Source organism: Chroicocephalus ridibundus, chromosome 6 (assembly GCF_963924245.1).
Source record: "Chroicocephalus ridibundus chromosome 6, bChrRid1.1, whole genome shotgun sequence".
Classification (NCBI taxonomy): Eukaryota; Metazoa; Chordata; class Aves; order Charadriiformes; family Laridae; genus Chroicocephalus; species Chroicocephalus ridibundus.
The window spans coordinates 70259118-70281986 of NC_086289.1; the positions used below are offsets into that span (position 1 = coordinate 70259118).

The 22869-nt window shown below is 42.0% G+C and overlaps 1 protein-coding gene across 3 annotated transcripts in view; it reads right to left on the minus strand.

Annotated features, from left to right (window-relative positions):
- Window positions 1-22289, minus strand: part of GOLIM4 (golgi integral membrane protein 4) — a 34954-nt gene extending 12665 nt beyond the window's left edge. For 2 of the 3 annotated variants that reach the window (XR_010071549.1, XM_063338189.1), the window contains exons 1-7: window positions 21531-22289; window positions 6224-6298; window positions 5139-5188; window positions 4348-4401; window positions 3685-3835; window positions 2271-2353; window positions 1571-1654 (exon numbers count right to left, since the gene is read on the minus strand). Coding sequence is in view for 2 of the 3 variants with exons in the window: in XM_063338189.1 (XP_063194259.1) it covers window positions 1571-1654; window positions 2271-2353; window positions 3685-3835; window positions 4348-4401; window positions 5139-5188; window positions 6224-6298; window positions 21531-21717 (684 nt within the window). In the remaining variant the exon portion in view is untranslated. The remainder of the gene's footprint in view (window positions 1-1570; window positions 1655-2270; window positions 2354-3684; window positions 3836-4347; window positions 4402-5138; window positions 5189-6223; window positions 6299-21530) is intronic. The other variant, XM_063338190.1, reaches the window with a different exon arrangement.
- Window positions 22290-22869: the final 580 nt, after the last annotated feature.

The following is a 22869-nucleotide window of genomic DNA, read 5'->3' on the forward strand; positions in this document are numbered from 1 at the left end:
AAGATATTTAAACAGTGCACATCCAGATCAGAATTCAAGTATTCCGTTCCACTGCATGAGCCATCCTAAGCTGAACATTGTGATTCAAGGCCATAGCCTAAGAGGTATTAATACTGCCAGAAAGACAGGGTTTATAAAAATATATAATGGATCTGTCTGGCTGTTTGAGCTATGGAAAAGTACAAAGATTACAGTGCCTTAAAGATTCAGGTCACAAATTCATTAGAGCAGTATTGACTACTGATATTTAATGTCTAGAATAGACTTAGAAATAGAGGGTTCACTTATCGAGCTGTGTTTCTAAACAATAATCCCTTGTGAACTTTCTGGAGCTGGTTTGCAGGAGAAACTGTGGAACTGTGCTAAATACCTTCTGTTCTGAAAGGATGTGCAAGACCCTTTTCTTGAAGGAAAGGTTCTCCATAGGATAAATGCCACATTCTCATCGCAGATAGAAAGGCTTTGCGTGACACAGGTTTTCTAGGTAAAGAACTGAATCAAAGCCAGGAGAATGCTTACGTGGAACTTCCCTTTGGATTTGGTGAACCTTAAATCAGACCCTGGATTTGCCTTTGTGGAATTTCAGATGTTAGCAAATACATAACAAGTAGCTAATGTGGCCAGTGGAAGAAGAGCTTAAAATTAGCTGCCAGCGTATTTTAATACTGGAAATTAAGATTCTTCATATATTTAGTCTATGAGGGACTTTCCTGGTCTTTCCCTATTTTTTGAATATCTACACATATTGACATGCCCAACAGGCAGAACTTGGGGGGGGAAGATCCAATGCTTTTAGTGCTGCTAATGATTTTGTGGACCGTGAAAATACTTAAATGAAGAAAATTAGTCAGGAATAAAAATAACTTCACTCTGCCTCATTGCCTTTCCCTCTGATCTTTCACCAATAGTCCTCCTCTGCTCCAACATTACTCCTACTTTCAGATTCCCTGTGGCCTACACAGCTTGTACTGGCACAGCTGACTGCATTTGCAATAGTCTAGCAAAGTTTGCACTTCATGCATAATTTACTTGAAAATGACATTTAAGAAAGGTAATGCTGCTGCTTTTTTTTTTTTTTTTTTAATTCCACCTGGAATTTACATTCCTCCCTATATACTCTACCTCTGTTGCACTGATGTATATAGCCTTATAAACCTTCCACCCGTGCACAAAAGAGGGACTTTATAGTATACCAGCATCCAGGTCTTTATAACGATACACGTGTCACAGTGTGGGATGTTAAACTAACAGAAGTTCTTATCAGAGAAGACAGAGAAAGAAAGGTATTTGACAGCTCTCATGGAAGCAGAGATACTCTTCTTATCAGTAATACATGCACTCTTGGGCCTATAACACAGCTTTTTATTTTCCGACAGCCCTGTGATTTGTTGCAGCTTCTTCTTAAGAGCAACCCTTTAACTCATGCATTTCCCTGCAGTGCGCAGCACGGTGCTAACTGCAAATCTCCCATGCGAAAGGCTACATGCATAATAACATTACAGCCCGCTGAACCAGGAGAAGCAAGTTCTAGGAGGATTAGAGCTAAGGAGAAGCTGCTTTCCTTTCTGACCTGGGCAGCAGCTAGTGCACTCTTGTGGTCTTCCAATGTCACTACAAGCTGGTTGTGTTGGGAGAGTAAGTTCTTATGCTGTTGCTACACAAAAAGAAGAAGATTACACGTTTCACATAAAGTTCATTCGAAAGGTAAATGAGGTAGCCTGCGGGATTTGGAACTAGGAAGATAATTCAATTTATTTCGAAAAGAAAATCCTGAGTTGGAATGACAGCATTTATTTATTTAACATGGAATGCATATTAAACACGCAGAGAAAGCAAACATGCCAGGAAAGAAAATTTTGGAGGCCAGAATTTGTGTAACTAAAATAAAGTTTAAGGTTGGAGTAGATGTTGATGAATGCTAAAAAAGAGAGCTGGAAAACATTCATCTCAGCAAACTTAGTTTGCCAAAATACCATTCTTAACTTGCAAAGTTAATTTTCCAATTCCAATTTCTACGCTAAACATTGCTCTTCCAATTCTTCCATATTTTTGGTTTGTTTGGTTTTTTTTCCCCCCAAATCAGCATGTACCTAAAGTGCATGCCTAAGGTGGCAAAAGACAAGAAATCCAGTTCAGGCATATTCTTCTCCTTTTTGCCACATAACAGCAACTACAAGTCTTCCGCATAGCCCATTTCTGGCTTGTTAAAACCGGGGAAAGTTTTTCTTTTTCCTAATGGTCTTGAAAGTTCTCCTCAAAGCAAAGCCTACCTTCACATCTTGTAGCTGGGTGTGAATGTCTTGGTGAGCTTTTCTCAACTGTCTGTTCTCCTCCCGTAAGTTATACAGGGATTCTGTTTAAAAGAAATGGCATACAGAATTTAAACCCAGTCAGATATATAATACTAGATTAAGCACCAAAATTAAGACTGTAACAACAAACTACATAAAATCCTACAAAATTGCTATAGTAAAAATGGATTAGAGTAATTGTATGGCTTCTTTATGTTACATCTCCCCCCAGCCCTATAAGAAACTTTATGTTTTCAAGCAGAAAAATGTAAAATTTCATTAAATTTCATATTAGCACACCCAGTCTGCAACTGGAATTATGCATCACTGTTCATGCTGGGACTGCAGACAGCAAAATTCATTATGGTAATCAGGATCTTCAAAACACAGAGAGGAAGCCACCCTCCTCTTCCCCCACATTGCATCTGGCGAGTGAGAGCTTTATGTCGTAGGACTAAGCTATTCTTCTGGAAAAGGTGCCCAGATGGCCAGCATACTTAAAAAGCTTTATGTTCTGGGACCAGGGAGAGGGGCTTCTTTTCCCCTACTTCTTACATTATGTTGATGTGGAATATTGCAAGCAGACACAGGCAAGCTCTTCCCACACTCCAAGCTGCCAGGCTGCAATCTAGCTCCGTCCAAGAGCTGAGCTGTGTGACTCCATTGGTGTGGTGCCAAGGCAGAGCTAATAAACACAGCCTCTGCCTGCAAAATTCTGTGCAGACAAAACTGCAGACAGCTCCAAAACCAACTCCTGTGTTCGTGACACATGGCAGAAAGCGGCTGAAGGCCCTTGATGGGGAGAGCCACATCCTTTTGTTCTACGCAATTGTGTAATTAGGATTCAAGAGGTCTGCAAAGTGCAAAGAATCTCTTTGACAAGAAATTGGATGTTAAGAGTAAAAAAATGAATACTTCTTCATCCACGTACATAGGTGCAACATGTCTCAGAGAAGCTGCTTGATACAAGAAAACTAGGTCTGAAATGTATGTAAAGTCGCTTCATAAAGAGGTGCAATTAAATATTTGACAGAAGTGGCAAACATTCTTAGATTACCCTTTTTTCTAAATGAAAGGCAAAGAGGCAAATCTGTTTTTCCAGGTTTATAAGTCTTAGAACTAAAAATGAAAGACTGGATAAACCATCCTCTGACACTTGACGAGCTTTTAAGTGCTGTGTTTCTCACTATTTCTCTAATCCAGATAGAAACACATATGAATTCAGAAAGACACCGCAGAAAAACATCAAGAAAATGTAACTTATCGGGAGGGATAAGACATATGAATGACCTGTTAGCGAGAACAGAGACGATGCCTTTCTGTCTCACATCACACAAACCACCATGACAAATACACACTTTAATGTGGGCAGCCAGATACAGGTTGCATATACCCTTCAGCTTAGAGATCTCCTGCTCTTTTTCCTGCTGCAGTTGTAAGTATCGTTCCTTGTGATCGCTGAATGTTCTGCTAAACTCTTCTCCTTGTTTTCGGTGATCTTCCTCAAGCTCAGCATGCTGTTTCTTCAGTTCTTCATGTTGACTCTGCAAATAGCAAGTTGGTCACTGGAACGGTTCCATATCTGCATATCTGGCTAATATTGTCTTTGGCAATTTGTTTAATAAGTCCAGATGAATAGGAAGCATTCACAACAAGAAGTTTATTATTCAAAGCATGCACATTGCAGCTCCTCTCAAACACAAAATGATCTCTGTGATGAGTAGTCTCATGTTCTAGGGCTACGTCACCTCACCCTGCACTGTCCCACTGGGAGCTGCTGAATGTGTTTAAGAAATTCCTGACATGCCAAACTATGTAAAGTCTGATAAGTCAGCGTTCCATACAAGTAATTGCATTTGATAAGACTGAATTACCCGCTGGAAAGCCTGACTAGGCAAAACTGCAGTAAATCATCTTTTAATGGTATGGTTGTAAGAGGAAGGCACCATCGATGTGCGGACATTCTGGAGCGCGTGACCAGGAGCCAGAGAGGCCGTATCTCCCTGATGTAGTAGAACAACAGTGTCCTGTGAAACTGGGTATCGCAGTTACCCACCTTCAACATCTGGTGTTGTACGCTCAGCGCGCTGTATCGGCTATTTGAGTCTTGCTGTAAAAAAAAACCAAAAACGCTGGTGTTAAACGGAACAGTCCTGTCATTCCTCTAACCTCCGTACAGGCAGTTATTCAGGAGTCACAAGCCAAGGGACGTTAACTCCCCAGGAAACAAATTAATCTCCCCTCTTTGCTTTGAAACATGGCAAGCACATATACTTTGCACTTACTGCAGCAACAATGTATTTTAACTCATCTCACAAACTGCTCCCCAGTTTCAACATGAAGTAGCCATAAAATCCTAATTTACTTGCTTTATAATGAGTTCTCTACAGGTCTCTGGGTGCTTTGCCAAATACAGCTTTCCTTCTGGCACTTGGTATATAAAACAAAGTTTCTTGATGTTTTTATACTTTCCAGTTCAAAGACCATGTGTTAGGAAGTTGTCACTGTGCTTTTCCCTGTGGACTAAGCTACAAAAAGATTTCTAATGTTTTCTCATTCCCCCCTTAAAAATAGTAACATTACGTTCAAACTACCATAAGATAAACAGGAGGATATTTTCTAAACTAATTTTCTGGAAAGATATTAGTATCTCCTGCTACAGCTCAAATAATTAGGAATTGCAGAGCACTTAACGCATGCAGAGTAGAAATGGGATAAGTGAGAGCTCTTTCAATGAATATTTTGTAAGGCCTCTTCCTTTGAAGAGTTATAATTGCAAAGCATTTCCTTTTTCTTGCAACACAAATAGCATCAAATATTAATCTTGTACTAGGAACGATGACTTACCCTTCCTTTATTTAGCGTTTCCTGTGCTTCTAGTTTATAAACAAGAAAATCTACAACAAAAAGGAAAATACTGATGAAAAAAAACTCACGAGGATTAGAATCTGTACTTAAAAAACATAACTGTGGCATACATAAATTGTCTTAAGAGCTTAATGCTTATGCAGTTACAATTTTTTGTGGAAAAGGACATTTATAAATTGTGTATTCTTGTATTAGGATAAAAAAAATATGTATTTTAAGCAATGTGAAAGTCTAGGCTAAGTTTAATAAAACAGAAGTTTCTCCCTTTGTTCCTTGATCCTCTTTTCAGGATTTGAAAATGCCAACTCACCTTTGCACGGCAATGGGACAGCTCTACACTAGATGGCACCAGAAAGCTATCGAGAACTCCACGGTAAGAATAATTTCTTACACGTTCTTAATCTTCGCTGAAGTAGTTGTTTTAATTCAGCGGCTGAGTCCTCAGTTTTAGGAAGAATACGGGCTTTATTCTGAAAGTTGTAGCAAATTTAGAACAACAAAAGACTCAGAGAAAACTCAGAGGATGGCATTCTGCTGAAGTTTTGTAGAGGGCAGATGTGTAAGAAACACAACGCATGCCAACATTTCCCCCTCACACACACCTAGAATTGGATTTTAATCAGAAAAAGGTATATAATCATGTGTTTACCCTTAAACGTGTAAAAAATACTGATTCAGAGTCTAATTTCACATTGATGGAATGCAGGAAAAGATTCCATATTTTTGGAACAAGTTTTAGATTTTCAGCATGCCAGAAGAGGATTTACACACGCCCATCTGCCACACACGTGTTAGGTTTATGTACGTGGATGTACACATACTCTCTGTGTATACTGTACCATGTTGCAGTAACCTGTAAACAGTACTACAAAGATGATTACTTTTTAAAAAGATTAAGTAAATAAATAAAATATACTAAAAAGACCACCACAGACCACCACAAGGTGGTCCTGCTAACGTGTTATATGTTGGTAACTCCTTTAAAATTGACCAAAATACATGTGAAGTTACTTTCTAAAATGCTCAAGTTATCTTAAATGTCAAAGTGAAAAGCACATTTTTACCTTCTTTTGCTTTCTTATGTTCAAGCCTTTCCTTCTGTAATGACTTCTCTAATCTTGACCTGTGCTCATACACAACTGAAAAGAGAAATTTTGTGCACAATTCACTTTAAAAGTAATACATACAAAAAACCACCAGCCACCCCCAGCACACCCAGAGAGCACTGGCACAGAATGTATCAGGAAAATACAAGTAGAATGAGGTCATGGGATAAAGGACTGTTTGTATCATTTGGCAGCAACTTTTTTTTATTTTTTGTATGCTTTATTGATCCTGAATTCTGGGTTATTTCCATTGCATAGGCGTAGAATGTGACAACCATTTGAGGGACTTGTTTATGGAGACAGTCAGCTATGGTGGATCTACATGAAAGTTACTAAATCCTCTTTCCTTCTTAGGTGTGCAGGTAGACATTTCCCCCTGCTTTCACTCCCTCCTACCTTGTTTGTAAAGAGACAAGGAGATGACAGGACAACCTCACTGCCAGAGTAAACCCTTGCAGCAAACAAATTGTCACAAGGAGGGAAGAGAGATGCACAACAGCAGGACGGCTTCGAAAGGTGCAGAAGTACAATAGACAGGCTGCTTAGGCTAAGACATGGAGAACCCGAGAGCCATTCCTAAGTTCTTCCAAAAACTCGGAGAACTCAGTTTTACTTCTTTTGGGTAAAGTCTGGATAACAGTATCCTTTTATACCCCAGCACTGCTGAAGACCCACAATGAATGCTCAGATATAGTGTTCTGCGTTTCTTAGTAAGCACATGCTGACAGCAAGCAGACATATGCTAAAGCACCCTGTACTTGCAGTATCTATATAATCTGAGGAGAATTTGCGGGGTTTTGAGGGGTTTTTTCCCAGTTAAGAAGATAAGGCAGGAAGAACAAAAGAAATCATCTGAAAGGCTAGGACAGCTGAAATGTAAAGCTAATCTGGACACTTCTCTGTAAGGCTAAGGTATCAGAGATGGCTCATCAGGAAATCATTTCAATTGGGGAGTAAGATTTAATCTTCACTGATTTTTAAATCCATTTATGCACTTTCTTTAATTGAGTCAAAATACCCACACGATAGTCTAGAGATGACTGAAGGAGTCTGTACGCAGCACTTCAGCCAAAACCCAACAAGCTGAGGATTTAGGGGCACCACTCATAGTACAACCCACAACATCCTCAGCCGAGCAGGGAACGGTAGCCATGCAGTGTGCCATGCGGGGTGTCGCTGTGTTCTCCAGCCAACTCACTGACTACAACAAAAATGCATGTGTTTTTTTGGAGAGATGCTCTGACACCTTTGCTAAAACTCTACAAGCCCTTTGAGGTGACACTGCTACCAGAAGAGTTCTGCTGCTTGTTCTCGTACTGGCCTTCCCTTCGCTCTCACTGCTATGGGTGATGGGACAGTAGGACCTCGCAGTTGGGGACAGGGTGCATAACGATTTCTTCTGATGGCAGTGCTGGCTGTATGGTTTTTAAGAGCGCAGTAGTGATGACTGGCAGTGACCTGGAACACTGGGTGGCACTGCAAGTGACAGACTGCTCCAGGTTTGATCACAGAAAGCAGAGACAACCTTACTTCTATATTTTTTATGGTATGACAACCACTCTTGGTCATATCAATGGTCCAACAGACCTAGCATGCCATCTCTCAAGACGTGACAAGAGCAGATGCCCAATACAGAATACACACGATGAGTTTACAGCATTTCCTTGGCACCGTCTCCCAGCAATTTATGGCTCCCAAAGACCCTCCGAGGCGACGGCAGGTACTTTGCGTACACCATTCCAAAATGGATTTTACTTTTCTGAATTTGTCTAGTTGTTCGTGTATCCATGTGTGTTTAGGACATCCAATGTCCTCTGGCAGAGAGCGCCACCACTCAGCTGCCAGTAAAGCAGCATTTCATTCAGCTTGTGTTTTGGCCATCTGGCTTTGGATGGCTTTTGCAGGGATGGGGCACATCAGTCCCTGTTTACCCTTTCCTCACCACTCACTAGACTGAAGGTGCATTATCTGAAATACCCTAACAAGTTTGCAGCAAAGGAAAGATATTTAATTAAAACTCCTGCAAATGTACAATTATATTTGCTCAAGCTCAGTTTAACACAAATACGTTTCACAGGCCAAATTTAAATTTGCACGCTTTTAAAGAATTATTGATCTGTATTTATGGAATGTGTGATTTTTCCTTCAAAACTAGGAAACCCATTTTCTGGGAAGTAAACCATTGGTGAACATAAACCTTCAACAGGAAGCATCACATAAAGATCTGTAGCTTGGAAGCCACAGAAAAAACCTCTTGAGCCTTAAAACGTGTTCTTAATTCCACTAAGGTGCATTCTGCAGGCTCTTCAGCTACTGCCTTATCTACAAGTGTTTACATTCTGGCTTAGAAGCTGGACTGCTAATCAGTCCTTGTCATCTGTCTCTTACTTTGCTATTTATCTTCTAAAGTCAAGGGCATCAGTCAAGATGAACTAATGTATCAACATCCTCTGCAACAAACCAAGCACATAATGAATATTCACAAAGTCAGCAGCAAGTGAGCTTTCAGAGAAGGGAAAAAAAATGGCAGCACTACAGTAATGGTTTTATCCAGGCACCAAAGATCGTGAATGCCAAATTATATTGCAAAAGGAACAGTGGCTGTAGCGTAGCAACTCAGGAGGGAAATGAAAATCCATAATGGGTTTCCCCTCCCAAGCAGTCAGGGGTGAAAACAGGCTTTTTGGCAAACAGACTAAACCACAAATGGATTCAGAGGTAACATTTCCCATTTCACTTCTTTGCCAGCGCACCTTCCTCAGCTCCTCCTAGTGTTTAACAAGTACGGGGGGCGGGGGGCAAACCCTGTACAACAAACCCATAATAAGGGCAGGAAGAAAGGAGATGGAGAAGGCAATAGCGTGGGTCTTAGGGACCGCGGTGCTCTGTACCTTTCACAGTTAATCGCATCTCTGCTGAGCTTTGGCTTTCCTGTCTTCACCCTCCACTTTCAAGCAATGGCTCTACACCCCTCCCAGGTAGTGCTTCCTCACTGCTACCTTCTGTGTGGCAACCTTTGAAATATGGGAACAGAGCTGGCAATATCTTAAAACAACACTTCAAATGGCCAAAAAAGGCTAAGAAAAACTTTCCCATACATCTCTCCCTGTCTAGTTCATTTACTGGTTGGTTCAGCAATGGTTTTTTTCTGATAAGAGTCCGTAATGTGCAACGTAATGAAGATTTTGATTAAGAATAGTTATTAAGAAAGCATAACCTCCATTCCTCACTTGCTCTTTTGGGGAGCAGGCTGCAGGTCAGATTTTCTAAGTACATACAGGAGTTTATCTCCCGTGAAAGTAAGTTATTCCCACCAGTCAGGAACTTCCCAGGCAAGAAGAGTCCAAACTACATAGCTCTTATTAATCCAGCAGGGGATATCTCCTTCTACCAGCCTGGAATAAGATGTTCAAGCAAGAATCTCAAAGAAATAAAAACACTGAAAAACATGTTTTCTATTACAAGTTTCCCAGCTGGAGGGTGGAACCTATATAAGGAATGTGACAAATTCCTGCTGGTGTGATGCACTTGACAGGACACTGCACAAACCATTTTTTCCTTGGGTAAGCCTTAATTTTGTACTGGTCTTTGCACAAATAATTGATCTTTGTTTCTATGTTATATTTAATAGAATGGTACAAAAAAAGGAGAAAAACATTGTCATGTAATGGCTAACATACTCTGTTCCACAGCTGAAATCACTGCAGGTACCAGTTTAATTCTTTAAGTTACCTATATAATGTGAACTACATGAACCACAAAGAACAACACAAATTCACGGAGAGGTGACCCAGCCTCAAAGAGCAGAGCCCAGGAACAAAACCGGTAACATCACAGCTGGTTAAAACACCTTTCACCTTCAACAAGGAAATATTTTAACAGTTCTTGAGTTGACCCCAATTAAATCAAGTCCTTGATTTAATATTTTTCTCATACAGAAAAGGAAGTGGAAGAAAAGGGGGGAGGGCTGCGATGCTCTATAGGTTCACAGAACATTACACCACTTTGACCATCGCTGAACGTTAATTGCAACACAGGAGTCAGGCGATGTGATGAAAGCAAACTTATTTAACAGTCATGGTTATTTCTCTTATCTTTGCTTTGCACCTCTAAGCAGTAAAGCTATCATTAAGCAAAATAAGCCATTATTGGATATTTAAAAGAAAGTCTTTCCTCTTTTACATTATCAGCAATTTTTTAACTGTGTTACTTTGGTATTTTGGTCCATCAGAAGCATGATTCCAGAGTGTAAAATACCCCAGCTCCCACTATCTTAAATGTTGGAAAATTAAGATTACACTGGCATTTAAATATACATGATGCAAGAAATTTTATTAATTTCAATTTTATTGTTTCTTACGCAATTGTGCAATCTTCCTCTGAGCTTACAGTAATACCTTTCATTTAAAACCAGCAGATTTCAGTAGTCTTGGCAACATTCTATGTTATTTTCTCTCAGACTGTGGCAGAGTTGAACTGAAACAGCAGCGTGTGGTAAGCCACACTGGCACTTTTCTAGTAACGCTACAAAGGCCTGTAGAACACAGACTTGTTATAAAAATACAGTTAATTTCCAATTCTTGTCACTGCAAATAGAACCATTTAAAACGCGAACCCAGGCAAATAGCTTTTCTGCTGAGAGTACAGCATTTCCTTGAGCCAAGGAAGAATCCCTTCAATATGGGATGTAGGATAGATTTTCTAGTCCAATGACAATAATTAAAATTTTGATCTCAGAAGATATTTCTTGAGTCATCCATGCTGGGAGAACATGTTATTAATACAGCAAGACCTGCTCCCCAAGCTTTCAGCTCCGTATTTGATTAAGTCAGTGAATCTGATCCACTATTTCGCTACTGATACTCTTATCAGAAACAGATTATCAAACTGTGGGTAGCTCCTGGACAAGTATCAGAATTCCCCACCACAGTACAACCCATACAGGTCACACTATACACTCCATCTATCCCAAAGACTCTTAGTCAAGAGTTTAGCAATGAACAGATACTCCAGTGACATTGCAAATATCTAAGAAACAACAGAGGTATGCCCACAATAAAGACTAAGAAAACTGTGTTTTATGTATAGTGCAAGAAAACAACATTACAGAAACCATATATTTACAATACAGAAAAAAATATTGAAGTTATTTCATATTTTATGCCCCCTTGAGGTTTTCTGTTTTTAATTTATACAAAAAGGACAGAAATAGAAGCCAAGATAATGTGAAACTGATTGTGCGTGAAAAACAAGCATTTTTCTGGCTTAATTATAGAAAAATTTTGCATACAGGAAGGGATGGACCAATCTCATTTTGCTCACTAAAAACCACAACTAGCATTGTGTGCAGTATGACAATTACATTAACTTTAAAACAAGCTCCTACACTTTTCAATTTACTCACGTGAAGAACAAGCGAGTAATAGCTTTGTCAAATTACAGCCAGTCACTGCAAAAGAGAATTCCTCCTAGCAGACTAAACCATGCATCAGCAGTTGTGCTTAAAAATGACCAATGCTTTGACTTAAGTCTCTTTCTGTCATTTATGCTGCTCGGAGCATTAACAATTTTATGAGAGAAGTTTGTATTTAATATCTGGATCTTCATATTCAGGGGTTTGTTAGCATCTGTCATAGACCTACCACTGATTCCAGTTGCACGAGGAAAAAGCGTAACATCTACTGCTTTCAAAGATCCTCCACCAAAAATAACTTAATGATTAAAATGAACGTGTTCCTGTAACTTAGTCAGTACTCCATTAAGAAACTAGAACTGCAGAATGGGACTTGTGCAAGTGGAGATTTGGGTTTGGCTAGCTCACGTGCGGGCAGCCAGCTGTACCCCAGAGCGATGTCCCACCACGCCGTGCTCCCGATGCAAAGCGGTTCTCCATGAACGAGACGCACTACTGCTACTACTGCAGCTCCGCACAGAGCTCTGGGTGGAGGCTGATCAAGTGCCTGCACTTCGGTCAAAGTTTAGCCATAAACCAGGCAAGATCTACCCAAAGATATTGGAGAACTGACTACGTGCATTTTTATATAACATTTTCAATCTTGGAACACTCTAATTTTTTCTGGCTAAGTTGGAATATATCTGAAAACCCAAAGAATAGTTTGGGAATTACCTGTGTCCTGGTAGTTGACATGACAATGAGTGTTGGGAATCCATTAAAGCTCACAGCTGAGTCCTTAACTAAAGCTGTAAGACTCCTGCTTTTGGCTCTACAAACTCCAATTCAGCCCCTGGTGTCTTGCACGGGATGAGAATTATCACAGATGCTCTCTATGAAACTTGCCTTCTCTCAAGGGATTTTTCCCCACACTAACGTTGCAGAACTCTGTAATGGAGTAGTCAAGGTATAAGAACTAATCATGAGAGAACTTCAAAAAGCTCTGGAATGCGTGGAGAGTTCAGATAAGCATGTAAGAAAATTCACATGCTTATCAAACCTTCAGCTTTCCATCCTCAAAAAGAAAAGAGGGAACTTGAAGCACAGCATGGAGAACCGTTGCAGATCTTATGAAGTTTTTCTTTAACTGCAGTTCTGGAAATGCGGGAATGCTAGGGAATTTGGCACGCTAATGCAGTTCATCCCAGAAACACATGCTTATGGTTCTAAGAAATAGTTGTGGCCTTCTGTTCAATCATAAGGGTGATGTGAAAATTAATTTCTAAACTGGAGTAAATATCTACATTTAATAGAATCCTTTTACTCCACCCTGCCTCATATGCTCCCTTTCTTAGCAGTCAATAACACCTCCAGGAAACAACATATTGAAAAAAAAATTGCAAGATATGTTGGGATATAGGGAACTATTTATCCTATTGAAGCAGTAAACTGTAATAGCAGTGGCTGAAGATAAAATTTTGTGGAGTATATAATGCGATTAAATATTTAATCCCTAGCAGTTAGGCTTCAGACATGACTTTTATTATTAGGAAAGAAATCACGTTTTCCACCCCAGAAAAGATTTCCTGTACTCCACAAAAGATTTCTTCCAACCTTGCCAACTATGGCACCCACAGTTATGCCATGCTGGGTCAGATTAACATCTCACCTTTCATATGCTGTTTTCTATACACCTGTCTATGCTAAAGATTATTTTTAAGTGATGACAAATGCAAATGCTTCAAACAAAACCCATGTAGTGATTTCAGACTTAAATTCTTCAGGTTAGCAGATTTACTTCTAAAAAAAATCCATTCCTTTTTCTTTTTGATTTTCTTCTCTCCATTATTCTGTCATTTTTGTCATGACCCCCCAGCTCACTTTGAAGAAAACACACAAACATTCAGAAGAGCTGCAGAGACAATGGTTTCCTTCTCACGTCATCTCTGAAAGTCTGGGTCTGCTCAGCTCCCAGCTCCAGGAAACAAAGGCCTGTTCTTTCTCGCTAAAATTGTTTTAAACTTTTGTTTCAATTTTATGCAGAAGTACAGCGAGTTGGTCTACACGGTGTTAGGTTATATATCTAGCTATCTATTCAGAAACTAGTGCAAAATGGACATTGAAGAAAAAAACCCTAATCTAAATATACACACGTGTTATTTTAACAGTCTCTCCTAATTGAAAGATACATTTGCATTTTCATCATAATGGAATATCATAGAATCATAGAATGGTTAGAGTTGGAAGGGACCTTAAAGCCCATCCAGTTCCACCCCCCTGCCCTGGGCAGGGACACCTCCCACCAGCCCAGGTGGCTCCAAGCCCCGTCCAGCCTGGCCTTGAACCCCTCCAGGGATGGGGCAGCCACAGCTTCTCTGGGCAACCTGGGCCAGGGGCTCACCACCCTCACAGCAAAGAATTTCTTCCTCGTATCTAATCTATATCTTTCCTCTTTCAGTTTAAAACCGTTACCCCTTGCCCTACCACTACGCTCCCTGATAAAGAGTCCCTCCCCAGCTTTCCTGTAGCCCCCTTTAAGTACTGGAAGGCCGCTATAAAGTATGGCAAAACCTGATATAATAGCTGTATCACCTTACAAAACTGCTAAACCGCTTCCTTAAATTAGTTCTCAAGAGCTGTAACACAAGAGACTTGGAGTAAGCTCCAGTTGTATGTTTTGAAAAACAGCATACAGAAATCAAAGTTTGAGTTAGTGGTTCATTTTTATTTATTTTTTTTTTTGTAACAGAAGATCACTGTCAAACCTCAAAATATGCATCTGAGTATGACAGATTAACTGAAACACCGAAAATGGCATAGTTCAGCATGGTGCAATGGATAGGAATAGACTGTTTACCATGCCCTCCAGGAGCACAAGCAGGCCGTACTTCTCTCAACGTCTCTGTAATTAAGTCTTGGAAATGACTGCCAAACACGGGGATGTGAGTCACCCCAGGAAAATAAGATACTAGGCTAATTTCAGATACCTTGAGGGGGGGAAGAGAATGTAGAGGAAGAGGTGGAGTAATTGCAGTTTCTTTTATTTCTTAATTAACGATACATAGTAGAAAATTTGAGGAAGTTTGGTTTATGCTACATCACCAGAAAAAGATCAGAATTGCATCCAGCTCAGAAGACTCTCCTTTAAACAAGGAGCAGCACCCAAGCAGGCTGAATTCCTCAAGTGCTTACCTCAGGCTCCAACATGACTAGAAATTCATGTCCCCGAATCCTAAAAATCCCAAGGAAAAAAAAAAAAAAAATCACCCAACAAAAGATTCTGCCTTAATTAGTTGTTCTGTATAGTTCATTTTTTCAGTAGTCTGAATTATTTAGCTTTCATTACCATTAAACCTCAAAACAGCACCTGACTTTCAGCAGGACAGATTTACTTACTTTTCCCATGCAAGAATCCTATTCTAAAATGAGCGAAGTGCACTATATCAGCCACAAATTGCTGGCAATATCCTCACCACTGTATAAGAGATGCTATAATGCGTATTAAAATCTCCGAGTGGGTAGAAACCTTACTCATAAGGTCACCCCACCCAGGGACAGAGGCTGACAATCCTGTGTCCTGCCCAGCAAAACAACCAGCCCAATGAGACAACGTGTTTGGAACATCATATTTTAGACTTAAGAATTCAAACAGTTTTGCTCACGTAGGAAGTAAGGAAGTAATTCCACCTTCTTGTTTAGGCTTTGGTTTTAACCGTAAAGCAACAATCTTAATTACACCACTCCAGGAGTGCCTAACTCTCAGATATTAAAGTTTTATCAATATAACTGCAAAGTCACAACTACCCTAAGACTCTTCCCACATTGTGTGCCCAGCACAGCCAGGTATTGCTTAAACTGTGCTGTCGACTAGAGAATTTTTGGCTCGGTTTGTGGCTATAATTGTCAGATGGCTATTTCATCCTCTGCTTCTCTACTGGTCATCCCTGATGATGTTTTAGGTGATGCCAAAGCTTCTGTCAAACCTTTGCCTTCTAGGGATATGTGACAGAAGATGGCTGTTGAAGAAGTCCGAATGCAAAAGCACCAAAGCATCCACCCATCTTGCCTCCCCCCTCCTCTCTCAGCTCTGAGGTGTTCATAAACCCAGACAGATCAATCACTCACAAGCTTTAAAAGGCTTAAATCATCATCAGTAACAAATAGTTTCAGGATATTGGCTCCATCTTGCATCGGTCTGTTAGCTCCCAGGCCCAATATTAAACCAGGGAGGGGGAACAACAAAACCCAGGGAACGAAACCACCCTATTACCTCATGCTGCTTAATATTCCTTCAGACTACACGCTCTGTGATCTTCAGCCCAGATTCCAACTTGGGTGCAGATGTAACATTGTGGCACTGGTCGAAATTTATCCTGGAAGTATTACGACCACATGGAAAGTGATTTAAGGGCATTCGGGCATGGATTACAGGAATGAAAATAAAATATAAGTACGGGCATCTATGCTCAATTTATCTTTCCAGTCATAGAGTTCAGATGTTGGGAGTCTTACTGACTATGGACCTAGAAGCAACAAAACACCTCCCTGAGTTAACTGAACCGAACACAGCTCTAGCACTTTTTCTGTATTTGGATTATGAAGAAATCTTGATAATTCCAGATAACCCAAAATCTTTAGGCTGAGCTGCAAAACAGACATCTACCTATCTAAATATACATTTTACACACACATATATGTATATACAAATACATACAAATGCATGTATGAATATAAATTTACAGCACATAGATCTTCCATACTAGAATTTTGCACAAATAATTTAAAACATTTAATGTGTTTTAAGTATTCAGAACATTAAATACCCAGTGGAAAACGTGAATGGAATTACAAAAGACAGATTCTTAGATGACATTACGAACCAAAGCACATCACTTTAGGAAGCCAGGTAGGAGAATTAGGGATGCTGTATTTGCCTTTTCATGCAGTACTGTACTTGGTGTTGGAGTACACCTCCGTGCAAAGAGTACACAGAGAACTAACCTCTGCTACTAAGGTGCTACCACAGATCTTTCAGATCTCAGATAGCAACAAAACACAATCAAAATAAGCGCTGAAGTGTTATGTGCAATCTGAAACTAATAGGAATAACAGGAATTGAGGCAGCTGTTATTATGGACAACAACCAAACCACATAGGAGCTGCATAGATGTAGCTCTACTTGTATGGTGCATGTGAAAAATAAGCCATCAGAAAAGCACTGTTAGTTCTTCCCAGCTCTGCTAACTTAAGGTACAAGTTTAAATAGACTATTATAACAGAGGGGTGAGACAGTGAAGTACATCCACATCTGGGTGTACTTCATGAAGAACAGCTTTGGCATCTATGTAGTTACCATGCAGGCAGACATAATAAATGTTAACCACTAAAGTTACATGGAACTATGATCTACTATTGTGTCTCTACACACAGAGATGCTATAGGTCTGATCAACTTCTAGTGTGTCACCTCCAAGGAGGGGCCTTGGTTTGGGACAAATGGCACAACGGGCACAGAAGAATTCTACATTTGCTTTTCAGCTGGTTCTTTCTAGCACTGGAGCAGACAGCTTTGAGGAAATCCACACCCTGCTTACAGTAGGGCAAACTCTGAACTCTCAAATTCAGAGTCCCTGCTGGGCTGGGTCCCAAGATTACAGTATGGTCTCAGACTGCACAGAGATTGCCTGCAGCCATCAGATACGTTAAGACTCTAAGAGGAAGAGCATGAAAATTAAGGTAGTAAAGGCACGAAATGTAGGCTGTTATTAGGATTAGGGATTAAAACAGATTAAAGAGATTAAAATAGTACACAAGGGGTTACTTAATACCCAGAGGATGAGAAGACAGAAGCTGTAAGGGCTAAAAAGACATTTGTAGATACATTCAATCTCGGAGAAAAGATATGATCAGGTTCACCTACAGCTGTCAATGCATTTCTATTCTAGCAAGTGAAGTCTGTTCCTATATGGCCAATAGTTTGACACATCTTTGTAGGAGGCCAAGAGTGTCAAGTTTTGTTTTTATCATTTTAAGAAATACTAAATAAGATTATCTTCATGTTTTGAACATATAATGCTCAGAGAATAAGACTTTAAAATAATCAGCTTACTGGGAAGATCAGCTTCTCTATGAAAGACCTTATAGATAACAATGACTTCAGGTTTTCTTAGCAGCCAAGAAATTTTGTGTCATCTCTAAACTTTGCCTCTGGCATTTCCTTTGCGGGTTACAGAAGCAGCCCTACTTTCTCCATTGCCCATCAGAACTTTGTCAAAGAGATAAAAATGCCAAAGTTTGACATTCTTTTTTTTGTGAGAAGTTTAGCTTTCAAATACAAAATCTTCTACAGTGTGCGCTGTCTAAACGTGGTGGGCTTAAGATCCCAGCCTCTCAAAACCAGTTATTCTTATTGTGTTTCCCAAGTCTGCCATCCCTCCAGTCGCACCCTGGTCTTATTTCAGGAGGCACAAATACTTTTCAGCTGAGTACCTGAAGCTGTGAACACCAGAAAAAGCAGAACTCCCTACAAAAACAGTCATATGCAGCCCTCTTCAGCTCAGGTACATGGGTTAAACGATTTGGAGACCTCTTCCTGCACCATTTTTCAGTGATCTGTACCTTCGGCCTTGGTAGATGAGAGTGCTGTTTTCCCACATGTACACAAGATTTAGCCCAATTCACGTGCTACATTTGAGCAAAACAAGGCAACGAAAAAGATAAAAATCTAAGACCTCTGGCTTTTCAAACAAAACCAGAAAGCATTGCTCATTCAGGCATGAAGAGCTGGCAAGTACCAAAAAGAAGGTTCCTATTACCTACATAGAAGAAAGAACAAATACTGTGCAGAGATAGGAAAATAGTCGAGGGGACAGTAGGAAGTGAAGGGAGGCTGCATTCCGAGCTACAGCTGAGGATCCTGATTAAGATTTTGGGCAGACCAAAGGCATTCAGGTCCAAAACTGTGACCTTATACATAAACTTAGGAATTGCCTATCATTCTTAAGCATTTCAAACTGACTCAAGTTTCACCCAGAAGCCCTAACAGTGTTCCTCTGTGTACATTCAGGAAAGCAACTGTCTCCACAGGCCCCAGCAGTCACAGCAAAACCCAACCAAAATTCAGAAAACAGGCAATATTTCCCTGTCATCCAAGTGTTTCAATCCAGTCAGCCTTCCAGGAGGACTGCCAGCCCAGCACAATACAGCCTCAGGGTCTTCAAAAGGACAACTTTAAGAAGTTGCCTTTTTTTTTTTTTTTTAATTTGAAATAATAAAAGCCTCCTGGTGAAACAGTTATTCAGGAAGTGGAAGTCCAAGGTTCAGTTCTCTCCTCAGCTTGTAATGAACTTTAAAGTCTTATTTAATTGCCTAGAAGAGAGCTATAAACAGTAAGAAATCAACCACTGTTGATACAGCACTCTTTTCCTCCTGGCAATGTTGTGTCAGTGACCTCGTCCTTTAACTGGTTCCAGTTTAAAAGGTTTCAGAGTGCTCCCATCGTACTTCACGCCCCAAACAAAGTCCTCTCTAGAGCTACATCTATAGAGAAACTGATTACACTGCATGGAAAAGATAAAAGCTGCACTGCTTTAGCAGTGGTATATTTTGTTATTCTCATGAAAGAATAAACTCAAAGAATAATCTCTCCTGTTGTTAAGGCCAGCAAAGAGATGTAGCCTAGATATTCTTCGAGATTTTTTTTTTGTTTGGCAACAGAAACGTTGTTGATTTAAGATCCAGGTCATTTAAAATCAAAAGTTCAAAGTGCAATCAGATGTTGCACCTGCAAACACAGGATTTTCTGTCAGCATTTTATGTTGTTTCAAAGTCTCTGCTTAAAGAAAATTCCTTCCTGTTGTTCCATATCAAAGAGTTAAATAGGAAAGGTTCAGAAATGGTTTGGTGTTGTACATCAACAGTTATAGTATGGTGCTTGTGTATCTCCGGGCACGTTGGGCATAGGCACAGGTTTTGAATTCTGTATGTTCTGCTCACTAATAAACTGCCACTCCAAAAATCCAAGTGATTATACAGGGCCAGGCATCCCAGAAAGAGCCATTAAATGTACAGGGGAAGACAGGGAAGGAAAGTTTATTTCTAGCTCACTAGACCCAAATCCTCCGAAGTCCTTAGGCACATAGCTTCCACTTACTTCAGTGGGAGATTAGGCATCTAATGCTTGCTGCTGCATTTAGTACATCTCCGGGCTCTCAGCCTCACCTTCTTTATATTTAGCTATTGCAAAAATACAGGAAAATTTTAAAGAACTAATTTTATTGTTACATTGTATTTTTCCTTATATTCTGTGACTTAATTGATAGTAATTATTGAGGGTTTTTTTTAAAACAAGGTTTACTGCTACCATACTAGGCATAGATAACATCTGCTTAACAGACTTGATAAATTGTCATTGGTCCCAGAACCATGTGAATTTATTGCATTGATAATCAATTATACCAGTCTTTTCAGATTCTGGTCCATATCTTACATTTCTCATTGATACACTGAAACAAATAAGAGAATACTTCTATTAAATGGCAGCATTGTCAGTGCGTTTATCAACTACTAGTCGCCTGCTGCTTCTGTGAACTTGCTTGGACAGATGATGGCTACTCAAGATAATGTTTCAGAAGGGAAAAGTTTAAACTCACAGTCCAGATCCAATATATCTGATCAAGAGAATCTCTCCTCTGTGTTGGAATAAAGTTTGTTGCATGCTCCTCTTTGGTATAGCCACAGCAACAGAAAAAGCTAACTTGTTGAATTTTAGCTTGAGAACAAGATGTTCCTCTGTCCTTTTCAAATACTGCTGGCAAATATACAGACTAGTAAAAGTAGCCCTTTAGCCATCCGCCACATACCCATCTCCCAGCCAAACATTTACACCTTTTTCGTGACTTAAATGAAGGTTTCTGTCAAATTTTTTCCATGGCATTACCTGGAAACAGCCTCAAATTGAAATATTAAGTAATGATGGTCTCAGATCAGAGTTGAATATATTCAAGAAACAAATCACTCTAAGAACCTAACAGCATAAGCCCAATTCTGTGCTCTCTGCATAAAAAGTGTATGCTTCCAGGCATGCTTCCACAGTGAAAAGTATGGTTGAAGATCACCCTGAAGTTAAGTACTGTTATAGCTGCTACAGCAGACCACTTTTACTCTCGTTTTACACAGTTTTGAGAACTAATACTCTAAAGAGTTTTGAAAGTGGCTCTGGACTTTTTATATGCCAACCTGATAATCTTGCACTCAATAATTAGAGAGGGCTGAGGTCTTGCACTTCCTAGAGCACTGATGCTTTGTGTATCTATCTGCTGCTTTGCATCTGATTCCTGTACGTGCAGATGTCAGACATCGGCATGTTTTCATGGATGAAAAGATGTTCATCTTTTCAGGAACTGCAGCCTTGCATTTTTGCAGATGAATGTTCTCACAGCAGCATAAAATTAATACTGCTAAGACAACGTAAAAGCACGCAAAAGTCCCAGAACTGGACGTGGTCTGTACTGTTAGATGAGCAATAGGGAGCACGCCCACCTTTTCCATTTACACCAGGAATTGCAAAGTGATGTACAGTCCTTTGGGAATAACAGTCACTCTATAAAGCGTGTGGGAGTGAGGGGGAATGAGAGCTCTCGGGGAGTCCCTGACAAAAACTCACACTGACTTTAGCAGAGCTAGCTAGGATCCTACCCATGGTTAGATACCAAAACCCCACAGGCTGGAAGGAGAGAAGGGGAAGAAGCGTGTAAGGAGCAAAACTTTTGCGAGAGGTTGGACAGCTGGAGCCCAGACTTCCCCAGAGAAGGAAGAGGAGAAGGGTATTTCTGTGTTAGGGAAGGGCGGCAGAGGCTCCTGCCGAGGTAAGTACCTTGTAACTGAGCAGAGAGGGACTCCTGATGCTGCTGGTACTTGAGCGCCGTGGCCTCAGCCTTCCTCAGCTGGCCCTGCACCTCGTAGTAGAGCATCGCCCCGTAGAGGAAGCCGAACACGACAGTCAGGAGCAGGAGGGTCTGGAAAATCCGCTTCTGCTTTCGGGAGCACATCCCGTTGCCCATGTCCCCGGCGGGGTCCCGGGAGCCCCCGCCCCTCACGGCTTAGCGGCGGGCAGCTGGAGGCGGCGGGCGACGAGGCGGCGACATCGGAGGCCCCGGGCCCGCGCCGGGAGGAGGAGGAAAGAGGGAGGGACCGAGGGAGGGACGGAGGGGCCGGCCGAGCGCCTCAGCCCCTGGGCACCGCCGCGACGCCCCGGGCGGCTTCTCCGTCGGTGCGGGCCCTGCGCGCCGGAGCGGGGCCGGCGGGACTCTGGGCGGCGCGGGGCGGGCGCCCCAGCCGCATGCTGCGGCCGCGGGGCTGCCCGGTGCTGCCCGGCCCCCTCCGGGGGCGGCCCCGGGCTGATCGTCCCGGTCCCCGCGGCAGGGGCGGGCAGCGGCGCTGGCGAGCGCGGCCTGCGGGGCGGGGACGGCTGCCGGCTCTCCTCAGGCGGCGCCTTCGGCCCGGCCCCGCCGCGGGGACCCGCCCGGGCGGTGGCTCCTCCGCCGCCGCCAACCTGAGGGGAACAAAGGCAACTTCCCCGGCCTCGCACTTACGTGTCAGCTCGGCTCCGCCGCGGCTCGCCGTCGCGGGATCCCCGAAGGAAGTCCCGCTCCGGGCGCGGCCTCATTGGGCCCGACCGCGGGTCTCTCCCCTCCTTTCGGGGCGGCGGCGCCTGAGCGCATTGGGTGCCTGCCGCGTCCGTCCGGCCCGCCGGGCGATCCCGCTTCCCGCCGCCCGCCCCTCGCCTCACCCCCGCCACGGCCCGCTGCGGGGGGCGCCTCGGGGACGGGGAGGCGGGGCGGCCTCCCGCGGGGGCCGGGGTCTGTGTGCCTGCCCGGTCCCCGTGTGAGGGGGCCGGGGGAGGGCTGAGCCTGTGGCACCCTGTGGGACAAGGCGCGTGGCGGGTGTGGCACCGTGTGGGACAGGCGATGGGGCGGGGGGTGACAAGGGCCGGAGGGTACCCAGCCCCTGCAGCCGCCTCAGGGCCCACAGGGGCCTGCGGGACGCCCGGCTTCTTGGGGTGAGGGGTCTCCTGCTGAGAAGGCAAAGTCCCAAAGAGCTTGCTTTTGTAACCCAGCGCCTCAGTTATTTACGCTTTTCGTCAGAGTAATTTATTTTTTCCATAGGTCGTTGGCCATACTTTGGTTGGAGGTGGACGGCCACACTGAATGTCC